At 47.4% G+C, this 19,557-nt stretch overlaps 1 protein-coding gene across 1 annotated transcript in view; it reads left to right on the top strand.

Annotated features, from left to right (window-relative positions):
* Positions 1–17,108: 17,108 nt before the first annotated feature.
* The window catches only part of LOC115279868 (zinc finger protein 665-like), an 11,295-nt gene continuing 8,846 nt past the window's right edge, over positions 17,109–19,557 (top strand). Inside the window, 1 exon segment of the mRNA XM_029924371.1 lies at positions 17,109–17,219. Coding sequence (XP_029780231.1) covers positions 17,109–17,219 — 111 coding nt within the window.

Below are 19,557 nucleotides of genomic sequence, written 5' to 3'. Positions count from 1 at the left end.
AATGCTTAGAGTCAGTCTGGGTCCTTCCCGTCCTGCAGGCTCACACAGGAAGACCTCTCTGTCTGAAAACAACAGGCCTCTGCTTCCCACGGCCATGTTCCCAGGACAGTGACCTCCTAGATGCCAGCAAGTGAGCATTCCCACTCCTTTCTGCAGGATTGGCTCCCACCCTGGTAAAGTCTCTCAATTCCCACCCCCACTGCAGCAGTGGGGACCTGGGGGGGGACCCAACACTCCCCTGTAGGTCACTGAAAGGGAGCACAGGACAGGTGGGGGATGGGCTGGATGGGCGATGGGCATTAAGGAGGGTACTTGCTGTGCTGACCACTGGGTGTTGCATGTAGGTGACGAATCACTGCATTCCACTCCTAAAACTACTATTATGCTGTATGTTAACTAGAATTTAAATAAAAACTTGAAGCGTTAAAAAAAAAAATGAAAAGGAGTATGGAAGAGGAGGGCTTACTAGAAGGGAAATTAGTTAATAGAAGACATTTTGTTATTAAAAAGTTTTTTTAAGTTTATTTCAAGAGACAGAAGAAGAGAGACAGAAGGTGAGCATGAGTGGGGAGGGGCAGAGAGAGACGAGAGAGAATTCCAAGCAGGCTCCGCACTCAGTGCAGCGTCTGATGCAGGGTTCGAACTCACAAACCATGAGATCATGACCTAAGCTGAAGCTGGACGCTTAACCAACTGAGCCACCCAGGTGCCCCGAGAATGTTTTGTTTTGAAGGTTCAAGAAGACAGTGAGTAAAAAGCTTTGGGGGAGGCGTGCATGTGAAAGACGGGTGAAACCACCATCTGCACCTGCGGACTGAAAGAATCCCTGACACGTACAAACTGAAGATGGAGTGGAGGAAGGATGCTGAGCTGGTGGGTGGGGCTGGCGACCAGACCACACAAAGCAACACACAAAGCAATGGTGGTACCACCTCGTGCATGGCCTTCATTTTGGGAGACTGAAATGTGCAGGCATGTTGTCTGCCCTTGGAACAGTCTACATCATGAGGGACGGGGCAGCTGACCAGGCTCAGAGGAGGCACAGAAAACCAAGGGTCCAGGCCACCTGGCTGGCTCAGTCAGCAGAACACCCAACTTTGATCTTGCCTGGAATACTTGTGAGCAAGTGGGGACAACATGGAGTCCAGTTTAAAAACAGGCGAAGAAGATGTGGTTTATCTCTACAATGGAATTCTACACGGTGATGAGAAAGAATGAAATCTGGCCATTTGTAGCAACGTGGAAGGAACTCGAGGGTGTTAACGCTAAGTGAAATAAGACAGGCAGAAAAGGACAGATACCATACGTTTTCACTCATATGTGGAACAGGAGAAACTTAACAGAGGACCATGGGGGAGAGGGAGGGAGGCAAACCATGAGAGACTCAAATACTGAAAACAAACTGAGGGCTAAGAGGGGTGGAAGAGAGGGGACAACGGGTGATGGACATGGAGAGGGCACTTGTGGGAAGAGCACTGGGTGTTATATGGAAACCAACTTGACAATAAACTATAAAAGAAAAAAACAAAAAATAAAAATGAAAAACAGTCGAACACTGGGCGCCTGGGTGGCTCAGTCGGTCGAGCGTCCGACTCTGGCTCAGGTCATGATCTCCCGGTTCGTGAGTTTGCACCCCGCATCGGGTTCTGTGCTGACAGCTCGGAGCCTGGAGCCTGCTTTGGATTGTGTCTCCTTCCCTCTGTGCCTCCCCTGCTTGCTCTCTCTCAAAAGTTAATAAACATTAAAAAAAAATTTTTTTAAACAGTCAAACATTGGCTGCATCGAGTGTGGTGAGGGCCCAGATCTCTTCACGGAGGCCACTAGGTCTCCTCTCCCCGCCTCACACCAAGTTACAAGACCCTCTAGTTCTTCACGGGCTCTTGACCTTGTCCTCACCGTTCCCAAAGGGATATCGAGACTCTGGTCTCTGAGCAGATCACGTGCAGAGGGGAGGGGAACATGTGGGGACGCCGGGTCTGCAGGGCCTTCCAGACCTCAGTACGTCCCTCTGCTCTTATTTGAGTTAAATACTCAGCCATAGGAGGTTCAGATCCACTCATGCTGAAATTCCCAGAACAAATAAGGGCACCGGCATCATCACCTGCCCTGCTCCTTGGTCTTCCCTGAGAACTACTCAGCTCAACCCACAGCCCTGGCATCTCAGCCCCACCCCAAAGTGACGTGCTGCCACCGGCCAGGGAAGGAGGGACTCTGTCCTCCCTCCGGCTGAGAGAAAACAGGAAAGACTCAACCGAGAAGAGCCCTTCTCAGATGGAGACAATTCAACCTGCACAACATGACCCGTGGCTGGGGAAGGGCCTTAAGGTGTCATGTGGGAGAGACATCTCTGACCTGAAGGAAGACAAAGGGCCAGAGCCAAGATGGTGCAAGGACATTAGGTCACAGTAGGGATGAGGACCTGTGGCAGAAAAGGTTGGTATTTGGGAACAGAGAAAGGTGATCGTGACGGGGGCACAGTGAACTGTGAGGAGAGGGCGAGGTCCCAGGACAAGGCTGGAGACACTGGCAGGGGCTGATGATTCAGGCTGTGCAGTCACAGCGAGTCTGCATTGTGTCCTGGTGACAACGGAGCCGGCAGAGGGTTCGATGCCAGGGAGTGACAGACTCTGCTGAGAGATTCACCCCTGCGGCAGAGGACATGTGACGCTGGTCTAGGACTCAGTCTGTGTCTGCCTCCAACCTAGTGTCTTGTGTTCCATTTTTAGAGGACTGGGACCCGTTTACAATTCTACTGACATCTGGGCACTCTGTCCAAGAACTGCCACATAGAGAAATGCATTGTACTCTGCCAGTGAATTCTGGGCTCGGGTTTGCTCAAATTCAGTTTCTATCTAGTCCATCATCTCCATGTTGAGCTGGGCTCACTGAGGCCCACAAGGGAGTCATTTCCCCCAAGTTACCCTGAGAAGGTCTGCGTTGAGTAAACAGAACTGGGTGTCACTGAATTCTGTTCTGTGGCCAGAAGTTGCCCCGTGGGCAGAGTTTGCCCATATCAGTCTTTCCTCTTAAAAATTCCAGGACCAACTTTCACACGTCTGGGCTAAGGAAACTTCTGTCTCTTTTCTTTTTTTTTTGCTTCTTTTTCTTCCTCTTTTTTTTTTTTTAAAGTAATCTCTAAGCCCTATGTGAAGCTCAAACTCATAACCCTGAGATCAAGAATTGCACGCTAGGGGCACCTGAGTGGTTCAGTTGGTTAAGTGTCTGACTTCAGCTCAGGTCATGATCTCATGGCTCGTGGGTTGGAGCCCCGCATCAGGCTCTGTGCTGACAGCTTGAAGCCTGGAGCCTGCTTCCGGTTCTGTGTCTCCCTCTCTCTCTGCCCCTCCCCTGCTTGTGCTTTGTCTCTGTCTCTTAAAAATAAATAAACACATTAAAAAAATTTTAAAAAGAATTGTACACTCTACCAAATGAGCCATCCAGGAACCCTCAGGAAACTTCTATCTCAAGGTATAATCACATTGAGCTCAGGCACTAAACTCCCCTTCTCCGGAACATCACACTAAAACGTTCACAAAATAGAGAATGTTGAACACATTAAGAACTGCTGCAGTAAATACTGCAAGACGGCCACCTATAGAAACAGGACACTCACGAATTTCCTCATCAGGAACACACAGGCTCTGTTAGGTGGCATTTCCAAGGAAATCAGCCCATTCTTCAATATTTGCAAAGAGCAGACAAGAGGAACTTGAGGGGAATATCTACTCAGTAGCTCATGGCCCACTGTTTCGACAGATGACGTAACAGATAAGAAAACAGAATATTAAAGTGACAGCTTAAGCCAGGTTTCTACTTACCTAAACGGTTACTGGCGGGTTTACCAAGTACACATTGGAACAATGTAAAATTATACTAGACACTAAAGGAAGTTCTCAATATGTATGGCAAAGAGAGACTGCAGACCTGTCTGAACTAAACGCAATTAATTCATAAAGGAAAAAGTTAAAAAAAATTTTTTTAAATAATGAAGTACCAAAAGAATGTAAGAAACGGTTCAGAGGATGTGTCCAAAGCTCACCTCAGAAGTTAATAACTGCTTATAGGAAAGTATAAAGATGCATTTCAAGCTTCGAAAAGAAAAATGACGTAAATATAAAAGAAAGAGGAAGAAAAAATAAATCCATTAGAAAGAACCAACAGCCTTCAGTTTTCATATTCCATAAAAAGGCAGCGGGTGATGACGGTCATTTCTTGCCCCACTTCTACCCTCGGAGCCCAGGAAAAGGGAAGAGGGTGACCCACAAGTGAGAAGTCTCTGCCTTCCTGGCTGAAAAGGGACTGCAAATAGAAGGTATCTTCTGATACAAATAATTGTAAGATGCCAGACTTTTTAGAAAGGCATTTTGCCAATCTCACCCATATCTGCATAATCTGTCCCAATTTTAAGTGTATATTATAAAGGCATACATCAACGAAACATACTTCATTATCCATATCCAATCAAGTCACCACTCATCTGGATTACTTTGTGCACTGCTGTCTTCCCCTTTCTCAATATTTACCCCCCCCACCTTTTTTTTGTTTGCTTTTTTGTTTTCCCCGTGAGTTTCCGCTCATTCTTCTCCCCTCTCCTGTCCCACGTTTCTCCCCTTCTCTGGGTTTCTTCTCCCACACTTGTTCTGACCCACTCTGCACCCTGTTCCCCTTCTCGTTGCTCCTTCTCCCCAACCCTTCTGATCATCCCCAGTCTACATACATTTCTGACTCTTTCTACCCCAGCTCAGCTCCCATCTGCTCTCCCAGTTAAGTGCTCTTTCTCTGCTACTCTCCCTGTGTCCCCACTCTCTGGGACACCCCCCCCCCCCACGGCTTGCTGGGCTCCCTCCCTGCTGTTTCTCCCTCTGTTCCTCTGGTCTCGCATCAGCCCCTTCTTTCCTCTGAGCACCACAGTGTACTCTCTGCCATGACTCCAACTCTTTTAACCTCTCCCTTCGCTCCGTGTGAGGCGCCCCCCTTCTGTTACTCATGCTCCTGTTGCCCATCACAGGCGCCTCTCCACACTCTACCCCTCCAGCATCCTTTTGGAGATTTCCTTCTTACTCTAAATTTCTCAATTTTCTTTTCTCCCACTGCTGCTACTTTGCCATCTGCTTACGGTTCTGCCTCATTCTTTTTTCATTTTTCTATAGTTCTCTCAGTAGGTCTTGTGAAAATAAATAAGGAATCCTCATTTAAAGTGGAGTATGGAAACCTCGAAATGGCGGCTCTCAGGCAAGTACCACTCCCTGTAGCCTGCCTAACCAGCAGGAAGAAGGAACGAATTATTTTAGGGGCGCCTGCGTGGCTCAGTCAGTTAAGCCGGGACTTCGGCTCAGGTCATGATCTCATGGGTTCAAGAGTTCCAGCCCCAGGTGGGGCTCGGTGCTGACAGTTCAGAGCCTGGAAACTGCTCCGGATTCTGTGTTTCCCTCTCTCTCTCTCTGCCCCTCCCCTGCTTGGACGCTGTGTGTGTGTGTGTGTGTGTGTGTGTGTGTGTGTGTGTGCGCGCGCGCGCTCAAATATAAACATTAAAATAATATTTAAAGAAAAGAAGGAACATAATTATTTTAACAAGTATATTCTTCACACGGGAATTTCACCTCCTGTTTGTAAGAAAAAGAAGGAAGCTCCCTTCCTGCCCAGCAACAAACGCACTGACCGCCACTTGCAGCCACTGAAAAACCCGCCACAACCTACAACTCTCGTTCTTCTCCAATGAACTTCTCTTTAACTCTCCCCTAGGGCACCTGGGTGGCGCAGGCAGTTAAGCCTTCCACTCCTTGATTTCAGCTCAGGTCTCGATCTCCCAGCTCCTAAGTTTGAGTCCTTCATCAGGCTCTAGGCGGAAAACACGGAGTCTGTTTGGGATTCTGTTCCCCTCTCTCACTGCCCGTCCCCCGCTCGTACTCTCTTCCCCCCACACCCACCCCGCGCACGAGCTCTCTCCTTCAAAAATAAATCAGTGAAAACAAAACAACTCTCACCAATTTCCTCCTGAAAATAAAAACTGACCTTTCCTTTCTCTCCCAACTTACCAGTACTCACCACTCCATGCATGTCCCGAATTGCAATTCCTCTGCTTCTTGCAGAATAAACTCATTTTGCTAGCACAATAACTGACTTTTGTTTTGAAGGTGGACAGTCCCTCTCCTCCGGATTTCTCTCACCCAGGAGTGGATGTAATAAGATGCTCACCTCCCACAAAAGCACATTATCCAGTGCTTGTCTCAAGACAGGCCCTTTTTAGTCACCTCCCCAGCACAACGCGAGGCCTGGGGAGCAGAGAGGAGCCGGTGAGGGAGACGCGAGGTGAGGGAAAGTGCGCGTGCCTCCGGAGACGGCTGGGCTCCCCAAAACCTGAGGGCCCAGGCGAGGACCAGCCTCTCCCGAGGGGGCGGCCTGCGCTGCCCTCTAGGGGCGGAGAGTCGCGAACACCCACCTCTCGGATTCCAAACCAAAAGGGAAGCCCCCGGCCTCCCACGGAGACGTCTAAATATACTTGGGCTGGAAGAGGTGACTTGGGGATTTTAAAGGCCCCCAGATCCCGGGGACAGAGGAGGGGGGACTGCGAGGCACAGGTTTAAACAAGAAAGACGAAACTCACACTCCACAGACTTGCAACCGCTCCACGAAACCCGCTTCCGGGTCTGCAGGCAACTGCGCGCGCGCAGAGGGAAGAGGCGGGGCCTGTGCTGGGCGCGAGTGATGTCCGTCCCACGTAAGGGCGAGGGGCGCGGGAGGAGGGGCTTCAGGGGCTGGCGGTAACCATGGAGATGAGGCGCGCCAAGAGGACAGGCGTGGGCGGGGCCGACTCGGGGGCGGGACCTGGGATTCCCTCCAGGGGTTTTGGGTTGAGTGTTCTGGAGTCCGCCTGCTTTCTCCTGGGAAGCGGCACATCTTTCTATCTGAAGTTAATGTTTCTAACAGTTTTTAAGGTAAAAGCATAGAGTTTTGTGGGTGCCACTTACGTTGAAGAGTAAGATGCTTTCCTCTTCACAGCTGAAAACGGTTCAAGGTAACCCGCCAGAGAGGTTGAAGCAACTCCGTGATCTGAGAGCTGGGACCTCGGTGCGGGGCGAATGTGGGCAGTGGCTGGATCCTGGAACACTGTTGCAATGAAAGTTCAGTTAAACAACTTCGATGCAAACTAGAATGTGAAATGCAAATTCTGCCTAGGCGAAATGTGCGATTTCACATGAGCACCCTGGTCATCATTTCCGTTTATAATCCCCATTCACCTCGGAGTCAGACTCAACCCTGTACTGTGTTCCAGGGACTTTCCGGGACAAGACCTGAGGTGCAGGACTTGGAGGGCTAAGTATGTGATAATGTATTACTTTTAAAAACAAGCAATAACTTCAAAACAAAGATTACATTACATCGCACTTTCTATATTTACTGTGTTGTTCCACACTTGAGACGAATTATATTCAAATGCATCCGAGATAAACGTTGGCATCACAGTATGGTTAAATCAATAATTTCTAAACATAACATAATTTCAAGTTCACTTTACAATCACTCTAAAGGTGATTAAAAAGCATGTTTTTAAAATCTAAAAGAGGTAGTGGGGCACCTGGTTGGCTCAGCCGGTAGAGCATGCAACTCTTGATTTTCTGGTGGTGAGTTTGAGCCCCAAGAGTCAGATGCTTGACCAACTGAGTCACCCAGGCATCCCAAGATTTAATTTTTTTTAAGTAATCTCTATACCCAATGTGTCACTCGAATTCACAAACTGGAGATCAAGAGTCATATGCTCCATCGACCGAGGCCCTGGGAGGGATTTTCAGATCTTTAAAAGGTAGATTATTTTGTGATGTGAAATGGCTAACTAATCATTGAAGGGCATTAGAATATTCCATCCTCAAATACGGCCTTTTGGTGTAAGGATTATTTTGAGTTGACTATTGTGAGAAACAGCAGACACAGGAGAAGCTCTGAGAACGGGGTAGAAGTTACCCTTTCATAAGGGAAATTACATTTAAAAGAAATCTCTACTTGTAAAGGTGTCTCCTCTATAAAGGAAGAGAAGGATGACTCTACACAAAAATGTTCTCAAAAGCATAACAAACTTTGCCTTTGTTTACCCAGCTTTCTCCCGTAAAGTCTTCGTAGCTGGCATTGCCCCATTTTTCTTTTGTCTTTAACTGAAGGTGGTATTTAAGCAGGTGGCTGAGGCCATTTGGGGAGTTAACATTTTTCCCTGTGTCTCTCCCATGTATAGAGGAAGTGTATGTGTTACTGAACATCTTTTTCCCCCTGTTAATCTATCTTTTGATACAGGGGTCTCATCCAAGAGCTCAGAAGGGTAGATGGAAATTTATTTTTCCTTCCTTGTAACTGTGTGGGCAAGAAAGAAGTTTCAGCATGGACTTTTATAATCCCAAACAAAGAAACGAGATGATGGTGGTTTCATTAAACCCGTAACAGTAGAGAAGTTTTTTATAAGTGAGAGTCCTGAATGTATTTGTTTATGAGGAGCTTTGTTGCTTGTAAAATTGTCAAGAGAGCAAAATAAATATATTCACAAGAAGTTACAAAGGGTATTTCCTCATTCACAGGAACGTTTTCACCATGTCTCTTTGTAATGTCATTTAAAAACATATAAAACTTGGGGCACCTGGTGGTTCAGTCAGTTATGCATCCATCTCTTGATTTACACTCAGACATGAGCTTATGGTCATGTGACTGAGCCCCAAATTGGGACTCCGAGTTGAGCATTGGAATCTGCTTAAGATTCTCTCTTTCTCTACCTCCCTTTCTCCAAATAAATAAGTAAATAAACAAATAAAAATATAACCAGATGCCATTTACTAAAGATTGAAAAATGTGAAAAACACAAGAATTTGGCCTGATGAACATACATTAAACCCGGTAACACAAAAATAAAGAATAAATATTTCCTAAAATAGACGAATCAACTAAAATATTTACCTAACATAGATGAATCAACTAAAAGGTTTTTTAAAAAATCAAACTTAGGTAAGGACAGGTCTTATTTGAAACAATTATTGTTTTAGGAAGAACGTTCCAACCACATGATCTGCAAATGTGTCCAAAGCCCAAAGCCAGACAGAAAAGAGGTTTTCTTTTATTTCAAGGGGGAAACAGGTCTAGGAAAAAAAAAACCAAACAGGTGTAGGAGAATGGATACATATGTGGCAAGACTTATAAATGATCAGAGAATGTTTTACCTTGAAGTGACCTACTCTTAGGAAAGGCTATTGTAACAGTGGGGTTATTCTGAATTATGCTCAAGAGGTCTCAATTCTGAGTTTTGGGGAAAGACAGAAGCTTTTTTATTTTAACTTTTATTTATTTAAGTAATCTCTACACCCCACATGGGGCTCAAACCCATGACTCCGAGATCAAGAGTCACATGCTCTTCTGACTGAGCCAGCCAGGCACCCCAAGGGAAGGAGGGAAATTTAAGTAAAGTTTGGTTAAGCCATGTTAACAAGCATTATTGTGCAGGAGGGGAAAATTCTCTTCCCTCTTGGGTCTCTGGCTTAGCTTAAGAATTAAACTGACCTATGGGCGCCTGGGTGGCTCAGTTGGTTAAGCGTCCAGCCTCGGCTCAGGTCATGATCTCATGGTTCGTGGGGTCGGGCTCTGTGCTTACAGCTAGCTCAGAGCCTGGAGCCTGCTTCAGATTCTGTATCTCCCTCACTCTCTGACCCTCCCCTGCTTGCACTGCCTCTCTCTGTCTCTCAAAAATAAATAAAAAACATTAAAATTTTTTTTAAAGAATTAAACTGACCTAAAACAGATTTACAGGAGAAAAGCTTACACATTTTATTGAATTATTACATGTACATGGGAGCCTGTGCAAGAGAATGAAGACCCAAAGAAATAGCAGAGCAGGAAGATTTTATACCTTTTAGACAAAGTTCAGTAAATTTGTAAAGAATTGGCAAGACAAAGAGATTTGGGGTAGGTGGTAAAGAAGTAACTAGGAAGAGAAGCATCAGTTTAACAAGATTTGTATGCATAGATTTCTTGGACCCAAATTCTCTGTCTCTGATAATAATAATGTCTTCCTCCTGCTACAAGGAGGGTGACTTTCACATGGTAGGGTGATCTACTTTCAGGAAAACAATGAAAGGTCAAAGTGTTTCTTATATTAGCTGTTTAAGTGTTCTTAATTCAAAGTAATCAGTATGCCAAAGTGGCACAGTTTGGCATGACAGATTCTGGTTTCCTTCAGTTCCTACTGATGAGTAGGTACAAACAAACAATTCAGTAAACACTGACAGAAGAAAGGATGGGGATTTGGAGGGTCTGCATCTGCCTTGCTTCTAGGTAAACAGGGGGGCTATTGCTACTAGGTAAACAGAGTACAGGGGTGCAGGAGCACCTGGCTCGGGGGTCCCCAAAGAGACCAGGTTTGGCCACTTCCCACTGACAAAAATCCAAAGGCAGAGACGCAAGCAGTGGTGGAACAAGAAAGGGATTTATTTCAGGGAGGCCAATACCTGGAAGACAAGGGACTAACGTCTGAAAGGCTGTCTCCAAAGTGCTGAGAACACTTCGATGTTTATATAAGGAAAATGTGGGACAAAGGTCAGTGGGGACATGCAGCTGGGGAGTAAAGGTCAGGTCGATCATTGTTCTAGGGTCCTGGAGTCTTGCTGACTCAAGACAGTCCTTATTTTTTTTTTTTAACTTTTTGTTTTTGATACAGAGACAGAGCATGAGAGGGGGAGGGGCAGAGAGAGAAGGAGACACAGAACTGGAAGCAGGCTCCAGGCTCTGAGATGTCAGCACAGAACCTGACGCGGGGCTCAAACCCACGAACGTGAGATCTGACCTGAGCTGAAGTCGGAGGCTTTACCGACTGGGCCACCCAGGCGCCCCGAGACAGTCCTTATTTCTTGAGGGGTAATTTTGGATGCAACAGGGTCTTGCCTGAGTTAAGGTAAGCTGGAAAGAAGCACTTCATCAATAATTAGAAAGTATAGACTGAGGTCAAAATGGAGGTGGCTGAGGTCCCGTTTCAGTATTATGAGTCTTACAGAGGCCATCTGTGGAAAGGTGGTTCTTTGCAGTGAGCAGGGAGGGGATCTTTAACCTTTGCTTTTTTCCCCAGATTTACAGGGTTGGAGAAAAGTCCAACATTGTCACCAGATATTATGACACCAAGCAAAATTTAAAAAGTAATAAATACACATTATATTTGGACAGTGAAACATTACAAACTTGAAACTAATGATAATAATAACACATTTGCCCCCAGAACTTTGGCATATGTGCCCTTTGAATGGCCCTGGAAGACTCTGTGTCTTCATTATGCTCTGTTGTGTCCCTGAGTTGGAAAAACACATTCCTATATTGTTCTTTTATTCACACACAATACTTCTGACATGTCTGGTCACCAAATGTGTGATAGTGTTTCCTCCACCAGCAATTCTGTGTGACAGCAGCTGGGTGTCCTATAACTCAACTCAATGTTGACCCTGGCTACCAGGAGATACTGTCAGATCCCACAGGTTAGGGGCTCAGTCCTACAAGCCTATCCCCCCCCCCCCCACTTCAGATGGCAATCACAAGTTCAGGTTGTCACCTGTGCTTCCAATCAACTGCCTATAAATTGGAGGTTCTTACTGATGTGGGCAGGCTGGGTCTGAGGACCCAGATAGGGGATCCCACAGGACTAGTTGAGAGGGTTCCTGGCTTCATGCAGGAGGGAAATCAAATGTGAGCCGGCAGAGAGTGAAGGCAGAGTTTACTGAAGATATATATGTATATATACAGAGTGTCCAGGAGACACAGAAAGGAAAAGAGTGTGACTCTCCTCTTTGCTTGGGATCTGTGGTTTTATTGGTGAGTGTGGTCTTGTGCACATGTCCTCTTAGGCATCCAGGAACTGGTTAGAGCAAGGACAGGATCCAGGTGTCCTTCATAAGTCACTCATTCCCTGAAGCCAGGGGGTCTTGGTATCAAGGTGTTTGGAGTCCGTGGTCTTGGAGGCGACCCCACCCAATCACTCCTCAGATGTTAGCTACTGTGCCGCAAATTCCAAAGATAGCATTGTCTCTTTGTTTCTCAAGAGGACATTTGCTATTTGCATTATAAGGCATGTGTAGAATGGGGCGGGGGTGCAGGCCCTAGCAAGAATAGAAGCTGGGAAAGAAGCGAAGCTGAGAAAACAGCTTTTTTTTTTTTTTTTTTAATGGGGTCCCGTCAGTTTCCCTGTCTCATTATGCGACTTCCTACTCTGGTTCAATACATTTGCTAGAACAGTTCACAGAACTCAGTTTACTTACTACATTACTGGTTTGTTATAAAGGAATATAATTCAGGTATAGCCAGGTGGGAGAATGTATTGGTCAAGGTCTTTCTGGGGAGCAGCCTCCATTCAGGAGCCCAGCAAGTTTTGCCTCATTAGAACAAAAGACACTCCTATCACTCAGAAAAAAATTCCAAGAGATTTTGGACCTGTGTGTCAGGAATCAGGGTCAAAGACCAAATATTAGAACAAAATATGCTCCTATTGCTCTTATAACTTGGAAAATTACAAAGGTCTTAGGGGCTTTGTGCCAGAAACCAGATGCAGAGGCCAATATATTTTCTATTTCACACTGTCCTACCTGAGACATTTAAAAAAATTTTAAGTTTATTTATTTATTTTGAGAGACAGAGACAGTGTAAGCGGGGGTGGGGGGAAAGGAGAGAGAGAGAGAGAGAGAGAGAGAGAGAGAGAGAGAGAGAGAATCCCAAGCAGGCTCCACACCGTCAGCACATGGGGGGCTCGAACTCACAAAATCAGGAGATCAAGACCTGAGCTGAAACCGAGTCCAACGCTTAACCAACTGAGCCACTCAGGTGCCCCATACCTGAGACATTATTAACTGTTGGAAGATGTTGCTCTAAACCACCAAAGTCAGAGGTCTCTGTGGCTGTTAAATTGAACAAGAACCTAGAGGCTATACTAAGAAAAATGTTTTTGATATTTTTTCATTAATCCTAGCAAGAAATCTGCAGGCACTCATGAATTCTATAGTCATGATTAGACAGTACAAGCAGTATTTAAAACTCAGGGTCACTGGGAGAAAGCAGGACCTCACCTGATCACGTCTTTGGGACTTAGGTTTCTACAGAGAATTTAGGATGCTTGGGCACCAAGAGAAGCCATGTGATAATTTATGCCTATACTTGCAATTCGATGGGAAGGGGACCACGGTGGCTCCGCCCCTAGTTGGACTAGACTCCCCTCCCTGGAGTCATTGCGAAGTGAGCTTGGCCTACTGTAGGTGCTGTCCAAGCTGAGCCCCTCTCTCTGCTCAAAAGACTACTGCCTTGTGCACTCCTTACTCAGGATCCAAACAGACAGCAACAAGTTGGTCTGTCTACCGATTTGGGGCTCTGATCACTCAGCCAGAAATCAGTCTGACCCCAAGTTTACAGGAAGGAGCTACAGTGCTCACCCCTGACTGGCCATGAGTAGGCGGCACCAATGAGTCCTACCACCATCCCGCCCTGTCCCTGGGGGTACTTGATCTCTCTTACTCTCCCCCTTTCTGCCTCTTCCTCCTGCCCAAACCCTCTAGCATGCACACACAGCAAAGCTAGCAGTCCCTCAGGACTGAATGCAGCACTTCCCACAATCCTCCTATCCCAAGGACCACACAGAGGCTGGCGCTGGCAGCCCACAACTACCCCCTTCTTTATAGATGTATAGAGTGCTCACAGGTCCTAGCCAAAGACACTCTTCCCCAAACTTCCTAGATGTCTACAGCACACTTCTGCCCTTACACAAGTGGGCACATGGGGTTCAGCTGTCTACAGACTGTGCACCCTGGAAGGCGATCTCTTCTGCCTAGCTGGGGTCTCCAGGGCCTAAAAGAAAAGGACCAGATCAGGCACTCTCTCCAATAACCTATTAGATATGGAGTTTGCCTCTTGCATGCCTCCCATCCACCTTCACCCTGAGGTCCTATCTCCTGAGAACTGCTTAGCGAAGAACTTAGTTCAGGGCAACTCCTCTGGCTGCCCATCCAGGACTGGCACTCAGATTTTCAACACCCAGATGCACATCAAGGGGAGCAAAGGCCTTAAAATCTGGTAAGTGGAAAATTTGTTTTGGTTATAACCAATGCGTAGGGAATTCCTCTTAGCACCGTGTCTCCAAGTCCTGGGGGCCCACTGGTGGTTCCACGTGTTAAAAACAAAACACATGAACACAAGTGTGCACACCATCAGAAAAATCCCACAGAACCCCTAATCTGACCACTGCTTTGCCTTTTTTCTTTCATGTGTATTAAGCTACTGTCACATGAAGACCATTTTAATGCTTAGTCATAGGGAGACAAAAGAGACACAGAGAATCTCTACCCCTAGAAAGTCAAAGCCCAGCACTTAAATCCTTCTGAGGAAGATAGATATATAAAACCCAACATTCAGGGTATTACAGGAATTAACTCACATAATTTATGTGCGGTTCCCAACACAGTTCCTGAGACATAGTGCACACTACCATTTTTGTGAGCACATCATAGCTGTTAAAAAAAAAAAGCACTATATATATAGTGCTTTAATGAATGAATGTATGCTGTTTCTGTAAAGAAAAATATAAACTAAAAATGAGAGAGAAAATATTTAATTCTCTCTTAAGGGGGGGGGGGGGAAGAGACTTCTCTTTCTCCCTTTTCCTAGAGCATTTCTTAGAAAACTTTTAAGCTCTTTCTCTGCCTGTGTGAAATGTATGCACGTCTTTGAAAAGCTAAATAAGACTCTTGCCAACACTGTAACTCAGGAATGTTTGCTCAAGGATCTGGAAGCCAGTTCTTTGAAATGTAAATATCAAAGGAGATAATATATTTAATCTCTCAATTCCTGTGGGAAGACAGGTGCCTAACTCAGCAGGTGCCTTGCTCCCAGTTTCAAAACTGCCTCCTGTCTGTCATTAAGGTATGAGAAGTTTGTTTTCTCTCTGGATAAATCTAATTAGCTAACACAAATGGCCACTCTGCTTACCTGGTAATGTTAGGATAAGCTATGTGTGACGAATGGTGTCGTCATGTCTTCTTAAGGACTACTTATCATCTATCTTAAGAACATGTATGTAATTGGTCGTATCGGCTTGCTTGTCCTCAATGACAAGGTGAGGTTAATCTTTGCAATCTCACACCTCTCAGGCCAGGAATTGGCATCTCACATTCTGGTTTAATGTTTTTTCACTAATGAAGCGGGTTTCTTTCTCTCCTACCTTTACGGAGAGAATTGCTAGGTTGGGAGATGATTTTACTTTTAATTATATTTACCAACACCGCCCGCTGGCAAAAAGAGCTTTGACTTACAGTTTCCAATTTAAAAGGAAAACAAATATTTTAGCTTCTCACGCATGTGGCTCTCACAACTCTAAATCTTTTACTTAGTTTGAAACATTAATTTAAAATAGCCAGGAGGCAGCTTGGTCCACGAGATACCAAAGAGATTGAAAGAAACTCAAACGCAAGGATTAAGGTACAGCAGGGGCTGAATGGGCGGGAAATGTCCAGGGGCCGGACCGAGGCTCAGACCTCACGCCTACTTCGGCCACGCCCCCTCAGCCGCGCACTTTTTGTCCAGTCCTGGCCACTGTCCAAGGCCCGCCCATGGGCGGCCGCCGCGCACGCGCAATTTCCCGCTCGGATGGGTCAGTGTCAGCTTTTCAGATTCAACACTGATGTCGTGGGACACTCGCCCGCCCCCGGGCTCGCATCCGCAACACCGGCAGTTCGGGGACCACCACGTACGATAAGAACCCTTCCGCCCGCTTGTCCTGCGCCCGATGATTCCGGCAGCACCGTCAGACATTCCAGGCCTGAGAGTCCCAATGCGGCCTCTCTGGTGGATGACTATTTCTTAAAGTCTCCGAGGCGGGTCCCCGCCCCCGGCCTCCCGCCTTCGGTCCACAGTAGACCGCTCCTGTGGTGTCTTTTTCCCGCTGACAACCGTTCCGGATCTCCCGCACGCTCCGGCCCTTTCCCCTTCGCGTCCTCCCCCGCTGGCCCCCAGGCTGCGCCTCCCTCGCGTCCTCCAGGCGCTCGTGCAGACCCGGACGCCACGTCTCCTTGGACCTGGCTTGGCAGGCACACCCCTCTCCCGACACCCCTCAACCTCCCCTCCCCTCCTCAGTATTCCACTCTGTACTCACCGCCTTAGGAGCTTCTCCCGCACAATTCACTCCCCGCTGGCTGTGCTTGCCGCGGTGTGTTTCCATTATTGAAGCCGCACCGGAAAGTGTCTCCCCAGGCAAAGAACATCTTTAATCCATACTTGTGATTGTCAGGGTTAGGGGCGAAGTATAGCCATCTGATGGAGAATTAGTAAGACTACGTGTGAGAGAAAGGAAGAAAGAAAAAGTAAACTAGGGAAGAGCAGGTGGGTGTGGAGAGAAAGTAAGTGTGGAGTGAACCAGAGAAAAGTAGAGGGGGGAAAAAAAAGTAGAAAAATCTAGATTAAAAGGTTATCTCCAGAGAGGTGAAGGGTGGGAGGGATCTTAACGGGTGATAGGAGTGGGGCAGCAGGGACCAGGGGGAGGGAACAAAAGAATTGGGGCCGTGGCCGACAGAGGTGGTGCTGGGACAGAAAGAGGGGCAATGGGTGACAGACAGCAGAGGGACAAACAGAGCAGGGAGGGAATTCCCTGGCTTTAATCCTTCCGTTCTCTTCTGGTTGTCCTCCGGACAAAAATCTGACTCCACCCTATGGCAACAGCATGGAGCTCAGGAGGTGGGGTGACCTTCCAGAGTTGGTTCAGTGTGAGGAGGGAAAAGGCTCCTCTTTCCTGCATCGACCAGACACTGGACACTGGCTGGCCAGCCAGGCGCTGTGTTGAAGAGGCCCTTTGGCTGGGTCAGTTTACAAGGAGGGGGTGAGCTGTCCGGCAATCAGCAGTCAGACTGACAGCTGGGAGGCAGTTTGTGCCTGCATCCTGACGAGTGGATTCAGGAAGTGCATCTAGTGTTTCTGTGGTTGACTTCTGTGGGGTCTCTTAGGACCCATAAGGGGTTAGTGGGAAAATGTCGCCATTTGGGGGGTAATTTGTGGTGGTTTGGGGGCGGGGAAATCTCATTATTTCAGGCAAAGCATTCCTGAAGGCGTCATGTGTTTTGTGGGGTACGATGACATTCGGGAGTGTTTCATTAGAAGATACTGGAGTCTTGTTGGGAGGATGTGGATCACTGCAGACATTTCTCTTGTATTACGGCATTATGGAGATGCCTGACTGTGGGGTATGGTCTCCAAGAGGGAACATATTGAATCCTGGGTTGGTGGGTGTTTTCCTGCCAAAACAAAAGACTAGGATTAGGAACATGGGGTGGGATCCTTGGGCAAAGTGTGTAGATGATTAGGAGAGTCTGACGTGTAGTATTGTGGCGTGTCCACTGGGAGTGTAGCACAAACAGCATGGGAACCCGCAGGAGTGTCTGAGTCCTGGGCCCAGGGCCCAGGAGGTGGGTGTTTTCACTGGGGCGGGCTTGCTGGAGGTGGGTCTCTGGGAACAGCTGCAGAGGGGCTGTGAGGTCCAACAGCACAACAGGCTCAGGATCCTTTGGACACAACCACTGCTCGTCAGTTTTTACCTCTAGGCGTTTACTTGGTTCTGCATATACATATGGTGATATGGTCCCATCTTTAAAGAAAATTTTCTTTCATGTTTACCTTTGAGAGAGCGAGAGAGTGCGCATGAATAGGGGAGGGGCAGAGAGAGAGAGGGAGACATAGAATCCGAAGCAGGATCCAGGATCTGAGCTGTCAGCACAGAGCCCAATACGGGGCTTGAACTCACAAGCAGTGAGATCATGACCTGAGCTGAAGTCGAATGCTTAACCGACATGAGCCACCCAGGTGCCTCTTTCCTCCCATCTTAAAATAAAGAATCGTCCATTAGCTACATTCCCCACGGTGGTAAGTGCCCTGGCGTGTGCTCCGTTTCAGAGCAGAATACACGAAACACTTGTTTATACACTGCTTCAGATCTTGGTTCCAGTTCTCAGTTTCATATCCACTGCGCCGCTGAGACTCCATGGCCGAGTCACCGGGGACCTCCTCACCTCTCAGGCCAGGAATTGGCTTCCTCTTCTCATCACGCTGGTTCCAGCAACAGCATGCCTGGCTTCCTCTTTCTGAAGCACTTTTCTCTTGGCTTCCACATCACACTACTTTTTTACAAGTAAAACTACCACTTACCTGTTTTAATTTTCTTCTCTGTGTTCATGTGTCCGTTTCCTGTGCCTGTTCTTCTAACCTCTTGATCTCTGACTGCACGAGCACCCCTGGGCTTGGGCCTTGAAACCCTTCTCACTTCCTGCCTTTCCACCTTGCCCCATCTCGTGACTTTGAACACTGAGGTCTCCTTTCACTGCTCCCCCAGACCTCTTCCCTGAAACCAGGGTGCTTTATCTAGCTGTCCCCTCGATGTCTCTGCTAGGACAAGAGCCTGGTATCTTCACTTTACTGTGTCTAACAGCGACCCTCCAAACTCCTCCAAACATGCCCCTTGCAGTCCACCTATGCATACAGGGTGAGCCTGTACTTCCTGTGGCTTAGATGGGCATCTTGACATGTTTGCAAAACATGCATTATTTGGTTTTAACTTAGAACAAAATAAATACAAATCAGATGTTAACTCAAAATGGATAAGGGAATACATGAGGTTATGAGGGAAAATTTTGAAGAATTCAGTCCTAATTTGCTTCCTTTAATACTCTCTGATCTTACCTTCTTGTCTCTTCTACTCACCCTGCTCCAGCCTCGCAGGTCCTTCTGTCCTTTCTGGAGCTCAGAACGCCATTACCTTAGGGTCTTCACAGGGTGTACTTCTCCTCAAAGCCTCTGACCCCTCATGTACAGGTGGCAAACTCTCTTTCCCCTGGTCTTTGTTCTGTTATCACCACTCCGTGGCGCCTTCTTGCCCCCAGTCCCTTGAAGATTCCAGCCACGCCCTCACCCCCAAATCTGGTCCATAGTGCCTCCTCTGCATGTTTCTCTCTGCTCCTTCCCCTTCCACTGGTTGGACGCTCGTGACAAGAAGGCCCCAGGGACCCAGAGCCAGAAGGGGCTGTGCTCCACCTGACTTTACTGTTAATCTGGGGGAGTCTGCAGATACAGCTCTGTGGCCCCCCCAGAGACTCCCTTTCAAATGGTCAGGGGGGATAAGGCCCAGCCTCAGTACTAGTTAAAGTGCCACGGGTGCTTCTGACGTGTATCCAGCATCGAGCACCAAGGCTCTGGGTCCTCCATATCTGAGGCTGACATCAGCCCCTGACCCAGAGAGAGGTGAGGGGGTCCCACTCTGCATGGGGTGTGATCAGGCAGGTCTGTGACCAGCAGGGGAGTGTCGGGTGTCCCCCAGGTCCCCACTGCTGCAGTGGGGGTGGGAGTTGAGAGACTTTACCAGGGTGGGAGCCAATCCTGCAGAAAGGAGTGGGAATGCTCACTTGCTGGCATCTAGGAGGTCACTGTCCTGGGAACATGGCCGTGGGAAGCAGAGGCCTGTTGTTTTCAGACAGAGAGGTCTTCCTGTGTGAGCCTGCAGGACGGGAAGGACCCAGACTGACTCTAAGCATT

This window comes from Suricata suricatta, chromosome 16 (genome assembly GCF_006229205.1).
Source record: "Suricata suricatta isolate VVHF042 chromosome 16, meerkat_22Aug2017_6uvM2_HiC, whole genome shotgun sequence".
Lineage (NCBI taxonomy): Eukaryota > Metazoa > Chordata > Mammalia > Carnivora > Herpestidae > Suricata > Suricata suricatta.
This window is presented reverse-complemented; position numbering and strand designations above follow the sequence as displayed.